General features: G+C 39.9%; 1 protein-coding gene across 3 annotated transcripts in view; it reads left to right on the top strand.

The window, feature by feature from the left end:
• The window catches only part of LOC128732532 (serine/threonine-protein kinase Warts-like), a 481,997-nt gene extending 476,674 nt beyond the window's left edge, over positions 1-5,323 (top strand). For all 3 annotated transcript variants that reach the window (XM_053825798.1, XM_053825799.1, XM_053825800.1), the window contains 2 exons: positions 4,778-5,228; positions 5,305-5,323. In XM_053825798.1, coding sequence (XP_053681773.1) covers positions 4,778-5,206 — 429 coding nt within the window. In that variant the 3' untranslated portion in view covers positions 5,207-5,228; positions 5,305-5,323. The remainder of the gene's footprint in view (positions 1-4,777; positions 5,229-5,304) is intronic.
• The last annotated feature ends 9,510 nt before the right edge of the window (positions 5,324-14,833 follow it).

The following is a 14,833-nucleotide window of genomic DNA, read 5'->3' as shown; positions in this document are numbered from 1 at the left end:
CATTTTCCCAACAATTTAAATTATTAATGCATTGAATAATTATGACATTTTGCTCATAATAAGTTTATTGAAGAATATACGTTAGTTAAACAACGATTTGTAACTTTATAACAATATGGCATTGAAAAACCTACACGTGTTAATTTAATTTTTTAATTTTTATTTTCGATAGTGAAGGAAAGCCCGATGGAGTGAAACTCCTTTTAAGCCTCCTCTCCGACAGGCACAAAACCTTCAATCTTTTAAAATTGAATACAGTGGTGTGCACTTTCCAGTGAGCGACATGCTCTTTTAAGGAAGTGCTTAACTACTTAATATCTAGTTCGTGAGGTTATTGACTTCATTTTAATTACAATTTTTGTTTGAATTTACCAATAATCTTCTAAACTATTTACGGGTAGCAGATGGTGGTTTGGTAGGTGGTGGGTGGTGGGTGGTGGCAGTAGATGTCGATGGGCGTCGGCGGCTAGTGGAGGAAGATAAGAGCAGAATAGAGATACAGTTTTAGTAGCGAGTGAATTAATGCAGAAACTGTTGAATTCTCATCTTGAACAAGTTCTTCACAGATGTTTTGAATCCGTTAGAGTTGAGCAACTTTTACACGTTGACGGCAACTGGTTGAAAAGTTTACTTCCAATGAAGGTAAGCTTCTTGCGACCATACTCTGTTCTAGGGCGAGGGAGTATGAAATTCCCAGCTTGTCGAGAAGCGCGGTTTTACTTACTTAATCAGCTCCAGGCCGTGGTTTCCTCTGCTGTACGAAGAAGTCGTCTCCATTCTACTCGGTCCATGGCCGCAATTCGCCAGCCACGTAGTCTACGTAGGGTCCGCAGGTCGCCTTCCACTTGATCGATCCATCTTGCTCGCTGCGCGCCCCGCCGTCTCGTTCCAGTCGGATCGTTATTGAGAACTTTTTTAACCGGGCAGTAGTCCGACATCCGCACGACATGTCCAGCCCATCGTAGGCGACCGATTTTTGCGGTGGCAGCGATGGGTGGTTCTCTAAGCAGCTGATGCAATTCATGGTTCATTCGCCTCCTCCACGTTCCGTCTTCCATCTGCACTCCGCCGTAGATGGTGGTTCCGTCTTCCATCTGCACTCCGCCGTAGATGGTGCGCAACACCTTCCGTTCGAAAACACTACGGTCGCGTTGGTCCTCCACGAGCATAGTCCATGTCTCATGGCCGTAAAGGACTACCGGTCTAATCAGCGTCTTGTAGATTGTTAACTTCGTGCGGTGGCGAATTTTGTTCGATCGCAGCGTCCTACGGAGTCCAAAGTAGGCACGATTTCCTGCCATAATGCGTCTTTGTATTTCTCTGTTGGTGTCGTTGTCTGCGGTAACCAGTGAGCCCAGATACACGAACTCTTCTACCACCTCGATTTCATCACCGTCTAAATGAATCCGGGGAGGGAGGTCAGCATTCACTTCTTTAGAACCTCTTCCTTTCATGTATTTTGTTTTCGATACATTAATGACAAGTCCTATCCGTTGGGCTTCAGCTTTCAGTCCGATGTACGTTTCCGCCATCCTCTCAAAGGTACGTGTAATGATGTCAACGTCGTCAGCGAAACCAAGAAGCTGGACGGACTTCGTGAATATCGTGCCACTCGTGTCTATACCCGCTCTTTTTATCACACCCTCCAAAGCGATGTTAAACAGCAAACATGAAAGCCCATCACCTTGCCGTAACCCTCTTCGAGATCAAAAGGGACTCGAGACTGCCCCTGATACTCGAACAACACACATTACTCGATCCATCGTCGCCTTGACCAATCGCGTTAGTTTATCCGGAAATTCGTAGTAGTGCATAATCTGCCATAGCTGATCTCCATCGATCGTGTCGTACGCCGGTTTGAAGTCGATGAATAAATGATGCGTGGGCACGTTGTATTCGCGACATTTCTGCAACACTTGCCGAAGCGTGAAAATCTGGTCCGTGGTGGCACGGGCACCCATGAATCCCGCTTGATATTGCCCCACGAACTCCTTTGCAAATGGTGATAGTCGACGACATAAAAGTTGGGAGAGTACCTTGTAGGCGGCGTTCAACAGTGTGATTGTGCGGTAGTTGCAACAATCCAACTTGTCGCCCTTTTTGTAGATCGGACACACGATGCCTTCCGTCCACTCCTCCGGTAGTAGCTCATCCTCCCAAATCTTGACAATGACCCAGTGCAGCGCTCTAGCCAGTGCGTCACCACCGTATTTCAGCAGCTCGCCGGGTAGCTGATCAGCCCCAGCCGCTTTATTGTTCTTCAGCCGACCGATCTCTTCTGCTACCTCCTGGAGGTCAGGGGCTGGTATTCTGTCGTCTTCTGCACGTGTTCCAAGATCTTTTGCCATATCGTCACCTCCATGTTTAGCTACATTGCTGTTAAGGTGCTCGTCATAATACTGCTTCCACCTCTCGATCACCTCACGTTCGTTCGTGAGAAGATTACCGTCTGAGTCTCGACACATATCGGCCTGCGGCACATGGCCTTTGCGCGAGCGGTTTAACTTCTCGTAGAACCTCCGTCAAGCGCGGTTTTGTTGGTGTCTAATTAATGTTGAGTTGTGATGATACTGGGGATCATTTACAGTTTTCCACATTTTGACCAATATTTGGAGTTTGTAGAGGGCCCTTACGGGTAGGACCGAATCGTTCACATTGGAGTATAGCATGTTGGTAGGATACAGGAATGGCTTTTTAAAAAACAATTCTCAGGCACCTGTTTTGTAGTACTTGTAGTTCTCGCAAGTTTGCTTTGCTCGCAGAACTCCAATTCGCAACAAGGTACTGAATTCGAGAATGCACTAGGGAGGTACAGGAAATCCTCTACAGGACTAAGACGGTCTAAGCGCTTTATACAGCCAGACCGTAAAAAAGCCTATCATTGCTTAATTTGAAGAAAACCGAACTAAGCGCAATAATAGGACTATTTACCGGTCACTGTCCGAGCAAACGCCATCTCAAAACGATTGGTAGGCTGGACAATGATACTTGCCAACTCTGCGAATTCGAAAGCGAAACCGCAGAACATCTGCTCTGCCAGTGCAGTGCACTAACTCTTCGCAGACTAAGAATCTTCGGTAAAGGAACAATGGAGCCTTTCGAAGTCTGGTCTGCAAATCCCAATCAGGTAATAAACTTCATAAGAAGTTCAATGCCGGACTGGGAGAAGAGGCATGAATTGACAATGACAAACACTTCCATCAATAGTGTTATGTCGGCAACTAATACCTAGACAAAAGAAGAAGTATACCACAATAGATCAAAATAATGGTCGCAGTGGTCAAATCTTCCGACAAAAAAAAATTATGTATGGACAGGTATTACAAAGGTTCCTTTCACCACTAGGTGGATTAAATCGGGTTTTATTTTTTCGTGTCGGTTACACATAGTTAGTGAATGACAATCTGCCAAACCTGTTCTCTACTTTTCCAAGATAAATAGCGATCCGTTGTGCAGATGGTGTTACTGTTTAACGTATTTTGATTCAAATTTTCGGACACAAGTTTTGGAAAATATATGGGATGTCATGTTGGTTCGTCGGTGGTGTAAGTACGTTGCAAAAATAACTATTTAGTTTTAAAACGAAATCATTGCGTACTACAGTGGACTCTCGGAAAAGTTAGTTGTTAAAAGTTAAAAGCGAATATCAGCTTTCATGCAACGCTTTAAAAAGTTTATTTTTGCCTTAACATTTCTGAGTTGAAGTTGAGTTTGAATTTATTGGTTGTTCAAGCGTTCGTCCACACACGTGTGTTTACTATCTATCTTTATTTCTCATTTTTCGGTTTATTGTCGCCTTTCCACAGGTTCATACAGAGTCGCATCACAACTGGGATTAAATTAAACTTTTGTACCGGACAGTTGCAGCAATAGTTCAATACGGGCACATAGTTAATTGAGGATTATTGATAACATACTGGAAAAGCGTGAACTCACACTGAATTTTAAATTCAAAGGAAGGAACAACGAGTGTTCCTTTCTTGATGAAACGTCACTTATAAATGACGAGAAAAATTTTCTCTGTGTACGATGATTGCTGCGATCCCACTATACCGTTGCAGCAGAAAAGTAATACCAAGCGTGCTGCCCATTAATGAAAAATTTCTAATATGCCACGAAAATGAAATTGAGAAAAATGCAATTTCATTATTTTTGTGTGTCAAAGAGGTTTTACGCGGTAATGGCAATCTGTTTAATGTGCATATTACCCGTCATACATACTGGAGCCATGCCGTTGAATTGAGACAACGATACCTGTGGCCAAATTCCCTCCAGGGAGCATTTTTAACACAGTAGCCATTTTTTCATTTATATACACAAGGCGAGCTGACAATCCAGGGAAAAATTTGGCCAATGTGCATACGTTGTCAATTATCTTATGTTAGCGAGTCTTCAAAATGGTTTTTAAAAATATTACCCTTGTATCGAAAATATCGTTAATTATGATCACTGAAAATAACGTACTTAAACGTTATATTTCAAGTGACAGTAATACGCAATGATTTCGTTTTAAAACTGAATAGTTATTTTTGCAACCTTTTACAAGTTATATGAAATAACAAAAACATAAATTACGAACAATCGGTTGATATCGGCTGCATATGCGTTTTAAACGAATAAACGGTATATTACGTTTTATTGCAATAACACGTATATTCGCAGTAGGTCAGGTAAGACAGTAGGGGTGCATAACTACTGCAACAACAATCAGTTTAACTACCCAGTAATGTAAATATTTATAATAACGATTAAACCTTTAATGTATTTGTTGTTTCAGGTGATTAATTGGCGTCAGACACTGAAAATTCCAGCAGAAGCACAACTTTCACCGGAATCACAAGATATTATTCTTCGACTATGCAAAAATGAAGATGAGCGGATAGGAAGAAACGTGGAAGAAATCAAATCACATAAATTTTTTCGTACAATCGATTTTACAAAGGATTTGCGAAATCAGCCTGCTCCACATGAACCAAAAATCAAGTATCCTACTGATACTTCCAACTTTGATCCAATTGATCCAGCTAAACTACACGAATCTTCGTATGATGAAGGAAGTCACAGTTTTGATGAAGTTTTTGATAGCAGCAAACCATTTCATCACGGATTCTTTGAATTTACCTTTCGTAGATTTTTTGATGACGAAGGCGATCATAAAATTTCCCTTGACGCTACCGATAGTCAGACTGAAGCTATATATGTATGAGAACCAATGCGTGCATAACAATGTAAAATATATCTTTAATATATAATGTTGACGCAAAATCATGTCATTTACAAATGTTAATTGAATTTATATGATAGGTTGTGTACTCTCTGGCGAATCTTTTTGGTAAATAGGTATCTGACAGGTCAGTACACTCAAGTCTCTTTTTACACGTTTGACCTTTATTACACTATAACAAAGTTTTAGGAATTGGTCGAGAAACACGAAGTTGATCCGAGGCTCACAGGGCCGAGTCAGATATACCAATCGATAGGGTTCGACGAATTAAGCAATGTCTGTATGTGTGTGTGCGCTGCTTTTTTCTTATCGCCTATTTCTCGAAAGTGGCTGAACCATTCGTTATTTTGTTTGAAAGATATCACTGTCTATTATGTCACTACTAAATTACTTCGTGGTCCGACGTTTCGTTTTAAAGTTATAAGCGAAAATGTGAAAACCACGTGACACGGTTTTCTCCGGAAGCACGCAACCAATTTTAACGATCTTAGTACCAAACAAAAGCTCTTGCTATTACTAAACTTCTTACCAAGTTTTATTGAAGCCTTAAAAACCGGTTTCGACCAGGTATAAATAATCGTTTCTCAGAGATGGCCGAGCCGATTTATGCGCTGTTAGTCTTATTTGAAAGGTAATATAGCCTGATAGATCACTATTGAATTGTTTTTTGATTTGACGTTTAATTTGAAAGTTATGAGCAATCGTGTACAATACATCAAAATTAACAATAATTTATAATGCTTTTAACTAAGATAATTTAACTAGGGTACTTGATCCAATAGTTGTGGTAGTACCAATAGATACGCTACTATTCATTATTAATGCATATTTTCGTCACCGTAGCATTTTAGATAAAACAATTACTTTCATTATATGACAGGTTTTTAGAAGTATTGGTAGTTAGAATACACCATTTAAAATTAAAGCATTATTTGCTAAAATGCCAATTTTCCAAAATCCAACGCGCAGTTGGAGCGCACAACTATAGGCGCTCATCTATAGTTTTGCTACAATGTTTTTTCACTTAGCAACGTAGCAAAGTATATGGAATACCACAATTAAAGGACCATCAAATTTAATTAAGGAAACATTATCGCAACTGTTGGTACAATATAATTGAATCGGAAAATTCATTTTTTCTTTATAAAGCTTCTCGTACAACGAAAGCAATTGTCTTGCCTCGTGACAAATACCTTGTATTTGATAAATTTATATCCCACAAGCATTAATTGAAGCATATACCTCAATAGACAAGCAAAATGAAGTTATATTGTGCTTAGTAGCGCAACTAATGGATCATCTACCCTACTTTTAATTATTTTAGTATCAAACGAGAAGTTTTGACACGGCGAATATATCTGCAAAATTTCATAACAATTAGTTTTATCAGTCAAAAGAAAACGCGATAATTTACTATAGCGTAAAAATGTGTAATTTTTCAACGGGTGTTTCTTTGGAGCAGTTTACTATAGTAAGGTACCCCGGGGCAAGTGGGACCTAAAATGCACAGTTAGTGTTTATTCCACTGTGTTATCTATACCTATGATTATTTCAAAATTCTTTCAGCACAGAAACTCTTCAGTGGTATCACTTTGAAGGTTTAATTACGAAAAAGGCCTATCAATTTACATGAAATGAATCTGGAGGAGAATTTTCAAAAACATGGGACCCACTTGCCGCCGCACTTTGATTAAAAACCATAAAATAACTGAAAATTGTGTAACTTAATATACAGTAATGTTAAAGCATTGCATGAAGCAATCAAAGACAATATTTGTACGAATGGTTCATGCAAAAATAGCGTAACAAAATCAGATCACAACGGGCGACTTCATAATTTATATAAAACACAGATAGTGAGCAATTACGCTGTAATGCATTATTGTAATGAGATGTAGTTGAATATGTCGCTGTATCCAATTCTTGCGAGACATAATTTAGGATTAACCATTGTTTAATAGCTCGAAAATACGATTATGATCTATTTGTTCTACCTTGCCCAATTCGGTAGAGCTACTCATAAGAGATAGTTACGCTATAATAACCACAACACTATTGTTTCAATTCCAGTTGCAAATTTGCTTAATTACCTACTACGGGAGAAACATGTACGTTTACGAAAAGCCTGTGGCCAAAATATCATTTATAGAAAGGTGCGTGAAACTTACAACGCAAATTGAAAATAACGCTCAAATTTAAAGTCTAATTTTGGTGTTTGAAATGCCAGTTATTAATCTATATATATATAAAAGTGAGCGTGAGTATGTTTGTATGCTTGTTTGTATGTTTGTATGTTTGTATGTTTGTATGTTTGTATGTTTATATGTTCCACCATAACTCCAGAACGCATTGACCGATCTTTACCAAACTTGGCACACATGTTCCTTGATATAGAGAATCAGCACTGGGGGTTGACAAAGGGGGGGGATCGTAACAGGGGGGGGGGGCTATAATCCGAAATGCCTGGACAGTTTTTCATCAAACTTGGCACAATTGTTCCTTGGCATAAGAGAATCAGCACTGGAAGGTTGACAAAAACGAAGGAGGGAGGTTCCCTGTAAGGGGGGGAGGGTCCTTAATAGGGGGGGGGGGGCATAACCTCGAAACGCCTTGACCGTTCATTTTCAAACTTGGCACACATGTTCCTTGACGTCAGGGAATTATCACGGGAGTTAACAAAGGGGGGAGGGGAACTAATAGGGAGGGACCATACCTCCAAAATAAAGGGGGGGGGTTGTAACAGGGGGGAGGCCATTACTCCGAAATGCCTGGACGGTTGTTCATCAAACCTGGCACATATGCTCCATGACAAGAGAATCAGCACTGAAAGGTTAACAAAAACGAGGGGGGAGGTTCCCTGACAGGAGAGAGGGTCCCTAATAGGAGGGAGTCCATAACTCCGAAACGCCTTGACCGTTCTTTAGCAAACTTGGCACACATGTTCCTTGACATCAGGGAATCAGCACCGGACGTTGACAAAGGGGGGTGGGACTAATAGGGGGGAGACGATAACTCCGAAACGCCTTGACCATTCTTTATCAAACTTTCATACATGTTCCTTGATATAAGGGAATCAGAATTGAAGGGGTTGACAAAAGAGGGGAGAGTAACAGGGGAAAGACTCCGGAATGTTTGGACGGTTCTTCCTTAAGTGACGGTGAGACAAAAGAGGGAGCTGATGACAGGAGGTTGCTGACAGGAAGGGGGAGTAACGCCCACATGACTGTAACAATTTATCCGTACAACAGAAAAAATCAAAATACGATACACTAAACGGCAATGCTCGCAGCTGTAGCACAGAGAACAGACATCCATTCAGGAACAAATTTTTCGCGAATTCGTGGATAAAATTTCAAATTAAAATCACCTAATATGCTAGCGACACCACCACTATAGTTTCCCAACTAAATGATTTTTTTGATTTGCACACTGACAACCTGTGGCTCTTCTGGCGCTAGTATATATGGACTATATGCGTTATGCTAGCGCCAGAAGCTAGCTGTTGTGAGTTTAGTGTAGAATTTTATGCGCCTTTAGCGACACCATCACTATAGTTTCCAAACTAATTTGACATAAGTTTTATCCAAGTGGGGACCTTTCGCTTGGATGTCTGTTCTCTGTGGCTGTAGATTTGTCAAGTGTAATGCGCTGAATCAAAGTGACGCGTCATAGCATAGCTATGACAAGTAGTCATTTTGACTCTTACCTTTTGTGCAATGCTGGAAGGTGCATGGGTCGAACCAAGCTATAATCTGAGATTATAACCGGATTCGAAACCACAACACCCGCCAGGGTATGTGGTTCGCTGGTACATGTACCTTTGAACCATAGAGGCGCTGGACAAAAGGAGACCGCAAAATCCACTTCTCAAGAATAGCGACGCGTTTGGTTGGGTTATCGACACATATTGTGCCACTTCCTACATCAATTGCAGATTACCACCGAGCGAGAAGTTTTTTAATCTAACTAGTTTTACTTTCAGGACGACCACACTATGCCGGCCCTTATCGTTTCAAAAAATATCTATACCTATAAAGAAGGATTTCTGTCTGTCTGTCTGTCTGTCTGTCCGTATGTTCCTTATAGAATCGAATACTACTGAACCAATCGGCATGAAAATATGCATGTAGAGGTTTTTTGGGGCCAGGAAAGGTTTTAGTGATGGTTAGAAACCCCTCCCCCCACTAAGAGCGGGGGCTCCCATACAAATGAAACACAAATTTCTGCATAACTCGAGAACTAATCAAGCAAATAGAACAAAATTTGGCATGTGGGTGTTTTCGGTGACAAGAATTTATTCTATGGTAAATTGAGACCCCTCCCCTCTTTATAAGGGGAATTATAACTCCTCACCAGGGTTACCATTTTCACAGGTTTTTCTGTAAAATCACAGATTTTTTCGTCATTTTAAAGCACAGAATCTGTGATCACAGATGACAGATATTTTTGAAAATCACAGATTTTCACAGATATGCTACATGTTGAAGAAAAGTTTATCAATTTTATCACTGGAAGCGAAATGGCACAAAAAATCGGGAGGTAAAGTTGCAAAACCGAAATTACTGCGCATCTAAAACAAAATTCACGAAGCGTATGGATGATATAGAATGAACCATATTGTTCAAAAACATTAAAATGCTAATTTTTCTTCATGGAAGCATAATTATGTATCACAGATTTAGTAACAGATTTTTTTCGATAGTTTTACAGATTTTCACAGATTTTTAAACTGCGAACACAGATTTCAAAATGGCAACTCTGCTCCTCACCTCTTTAAAAGGGGGGGGCTTCCATACAAATTTCCTCATAACTCGAGAACTAATCAAGCAAATGGAACCAAATTTGGCATGTGAAGGTTTTCGAGGGCAAGAATATTTTCTATAGTAAATTAGGACCCCTCCCCACTTTAAGAGGGGGGGCTCCTGTACCAAAGAAACACAATTTTCCTCATAACTCGAGAAGTAATTAAGCAAATGGAACCAAATTTGGCATGTGGGTGTTTTTGGAGACAACAATTTTTTCTATGATGAATTGGGACCCCTCTCCGTTTTAGGAGGGGGGATCCTGTACACATGAAATACAAATTTCCTCATAACTGAAGAACTAATCAAGCAAATGGAACAAAATTTGGCATGTGAAAGTTTTCGAAGGCAAGAATATTTTCTATGGTAAATAAGGACCCCTCCTCACTTTAAGAGGGGGGGCTCCTATACAAACGAAATACAAATTTCATCATAACTCGAGAACTAATCAAGCAAATAGAACAAAATTTGGCACGTGGGTGTTTTTGGAGACAAAGTTTTTTTCTATGATGAATTGGGACCCCTCCCCACTTTAGGAAGGGGGGCTCCTATACAAATGAAATGCAAATTTCCTCATAACTCGAGAATTAATCAAGCTAATGGAACCAAATTTGGCATGTGAAAGTTTTCTAGGGCATGAATATTTTCTATGGTGAATTAGAACCCCTCCCCACTTTAAGAGGGAGGGCTCCTATACAAACGAAATACAAATTTCCTCATAACTCGAGAACTAATCAAGCAAATGGAACCAAATTTGACATGTAAGTGGTTTTGGACGCAAGATTTTTTTCTATGGTGAATTGAGACCCCTCTCTTCTTTAGAAAGCGAGTTATGGCCCATCTCCCCTTTAAGAGGGTGGGCTTCCATACAAATGAAATGCGAATTTCCTCTTATCTCGAGAACTAATCAATCAAATGGAACCAAATTTGGCATGTGGGAGTTTTAGATGGCAGAAATTTTTTCTATGGTGAATTACGATCCCTCATCCTTTTAAGAGGGGAGCTCCCATACAAATGAAATTCAAATTTCCTTATAACTTGAGAACTAATCAAGCAAATGGAACCAAATTTGGCATGTTTGGAGTCTTGAATTTATTTTACGATAGTTAGAGACCTCTCACCCCTGTGGTAAGGGGATATGGACTCTCATACAAATAAAACAGAAATTTTTGCGAAACTCAAAAACTAATCGAACTCGAGAAATTCGAGACTCTTCCATAAAACATTAGTCAATACAAGACCACAAAAACTATCTATAATAACACTAGATCATTCAGGACGAGACGGTTGCGAGTGTTGCCGGTGACCCGCCGTCGGAAGCGCCGCCCACTGGGGGGCTTGCAAAACTCGAGATTGTGACAAAGATCATCCGAGATTCATGATTTATGTACAACACAGGTTAATTTGTGACAATACGAAGTTTGTCGGGTCAGCTAGTTAATATATATGTATGACCACATTTCAAGGTCAAGACTAAAAACTTGAGATTAGTCTATTACATAGGAACGGGGCCTTCCCTCGAAAACCCGCGCCGAGAAACGCGGCTAACACACGCTGACAGACGAACAACGTCACGTGCAGTACCTTGCAAGTCGTAAGGGCCGGGATAGTGTCGTCGTCCTGAAAGTAAAACTAGTTAGATTAAAAAACTTCTCGCTCGGTGGTAATCTGCAATTGATGTAGGAAGTGGCACAATATGTGTCGATAACCCAACCAAACGCGTCGCTATTCTTGAGAAGTGGATTTTGCGGTCTCCTTTTGTCCAGCGCCTCTATGGTTCAAAGGTACAAGTACCAGCGAACCACATGCCCTGGCGGGTGTTGTGGGTTCGAATCCGGTTATAATCTCAGATTATAGCTTGGTTCGACCCATGCACCTTCCAGCATTGGACAAAAAGTAGGAGTCAAAATGACTACTTGTCAAGCATAGCTACCAATGCCCCCCCCCCCCTTCCTTTCCGCTCTTACCCTCCTTCACCAAAAATTTTCATTTCTTTCCCCTACCGTCCCTTCATCAATTGTAGAACCATCGTTTCAAAAAATATTACCTTATATTATGTTACTCGGTGACCGGACGGGTCTCCCGCTACTACCCCAAGTCCCCGGTCGAACCACTGCACAGTGGTTTGATTGCTCGGATTCGTGAACTTTTTTAATAACTCTTTTCATATTGTTTTTTTAATATGGCGTCTTCGGAAGAATTTCTGTATATCAATAGACGCAACAACTTGTGGTTAGTATTAGTTCGGAACTCAAACACAGGTGGCGCTGCAAAATTTAACTTTCTAATTTGATGATATAGAGCTATAGTATGTTCTAGAAAGTTTTAGTAATTTTTAGTTTTAGTATAATCTTATTATGAAGCTTTTCGCTGAAAGTAAAAACATTATTCCTCTAAGTATCACAGTTTTCGAGATATTAAGCGTCTTTCATGATAAAGCAAAGCCTGGGTGCTAATTCCGTTATCGAAATTTGACCTTCTGTTTTTTATACGACAGACTTCGCAACCAGCTGTTAGAATACAGGACAGTGCGGGGTCAGTGCTACGATCCTATTGACTCTAACAGCCTCTCCCAGCCGAGATTCGAACATACGACGACTGGCTTATTAGGCCAGCGTCTTACCTCGAGGCCAACTGGGAGGCGTCTTTCATGATGGACACCCACAAATCGGGGTTTTCGCTGTAACTTTAAAACTATGTGATTTAGGGAAAAATAGTGTTCTGCAAACATTTGCATCTATTAAAATCACACACTTTTGCAGAAGAAAGTGAACACGTATCTTCTATACAGAGCGAGTTACTGAACGATTTAGGTGAAAATTAGCCATATTTCGTACTGCTATACAATAAAAACTTGGAAAAACTGGCGACCGAGATATAATTAAAGTGAAAGTAGATTCAAAACTGATCTTAAAACATGCTAAGTCATTTGTCTCTTTAAGTATCTTAGTCATTTAATTTGCATTTCCAAAAAGTGTTACTCAGTCTTTTAGAGACATATATATCATAATGTTTACTATATCCCATCGCCCTGTTAACAGCAAGGTACGATGCTAATCTAACAAGCCAGTCGTCGTATGTACTAATCTCGGCTGTGTGGTACTGCTAGAGTTTAATAAGATCCTTACACTAGCCCTGTAATTGTCCTGTACTCTAATAACCTGCTGCGAAGCCTGCCGATAACAAGGGTAATGTCCTCAAGACGGTTATACCCAAAGCTTTGCTCTACTTGCATCGCAAGAGACTAGTAAGAAAAGCAAACTAATGTTAGGTACACTCTTAAATGATTCTACCTGTAAATAGGTCGGATTTAGTTAAAGCTAGGTTGAAACTACTCAAAATGCCCTTAAAGTGTACAAACTCAAACTTTGGGTAAAAATTTCAACCAATTTTGGCTACTTGCTACCGATAATTGAATTATTCTCTATGACAAATAACGCAATTTTAAGTTCTTTCTACCAATTTTTTGGTTGAAAAACTACTCAAAATGTGAGTTTGTACACTTTAAGGGCATTTTGAGTAGTTTCAACCTAACTTTAACTAAATCCGACCAATTTACAGGTAGAATCATTTAAGCGTGTACTTAAAAGTCATTGCTTTGAGCGTCTTAGCAGAATCTCGAATACGGGAATATTGTGATAGATTTTTGTTATGTAACAAAATTAAACGGAAAACTTTTTCTTCAACTCGTAATGTTAGAGGTTTTTCATTTCAGGTAACCCTTGTTTATCGGCAGGCTTCGCAGCAGGTTATTAGAGTACAGGACAATTACAGGGCTAGTGTAAGGATCTTATTAAACTCTAGCAGTTGGCCTTGCCAGCGTTGCTGATATTGTTCAGGGTTTTGCGTGAGAAAAAAAGAAAAGAAAGTATTTTTGCTTTTGTCAACACTCACGCGTTGACAGTTCGGCACGAGATTTCCTGTAAGTGCGAGCAGCCTTCGAAATCTCTATCAACGCTGGCAAGGCCAGTACCACACAGCCGATATTAGTACATACGACGACTGACTTGTTAGATTAGCATCGTACCACAGATAACAGACATCCAAGCTAGAACAAAAAGCTTCGTAAACCGTGTGTAAAATGACATCTAACTGCTTATTGCCACTTGCATTCTCTTAAGTGATTGAAGCGCCCGCTTGCGATACCTGCAGCTGGTGTTGGGCAGAGCTGCCAGATATCCCGCTTTTTTCAGCTTACCACATATTGTACACATATATTATAAATACGGCATGGTTAAAAGATATGTTTATATTAGAAATCAATATAATTCCAAATAGATGAAACAGAATGCACAAAATCATTGTTTCCGTGATTCGGCGTTAAAATTCGATAAAGAATAATTCTTTAAAAAAATATCTGGCAGCTCTGCAAAGTGTTGCTGATATTTTGAGGTTTGTTCATGACAAAAAAGGAAGGAAATATTTTTTCGTTTTATTTATCTGCCCGTTTAAGATTTTGTGCAAGTGCGAGCAGGCTCTTCCGCGAAACTAAAAAAGAATGTTCAATTCTTTTCGCACTCACACGAAATCTCATTGTGGATTGGCAATGCGTGCGTGATGTCAAAAGTAAAATATTTCCTTCTGTTTTTTTTCTCGCTAAAAAGCTAAACATCGATGATTCGCGGTTTTGCTGATATTGTTCAGGCTTGAGAAAAAAAGAGGGAAGTATATTTTTTATTTTTTCGTTACTCACACGTTGACAGTTCGTTACGAGGTTTCCTTTAAGTGCGAGCAGCCACGAAATCTCTTTTACTGCTTTCAACGTGAATTCGTGACTACAAAAGTGAATGAAATTTTCAAGCCTGTT

Source organism: Sabethes cyaneus, chromosome 1 (assembly GCF_943734655.1).
Source record: "Sabethes cyaneus chromosome 1, idSabCyanKW18_F2, whole genome shotgun sequence".
Taxonomy (NCBI): domain Eukaryota; kingdom Metazoa; phylum Arthropoda; class Insecta; order Diptera; family Culicidae; genus Sabethes; species Sabethes cyaneus.
Note: the sequence above shows the minus strand (reverse complement) of the source record. Positions and strands in the feature narration are given on the sequence as shown.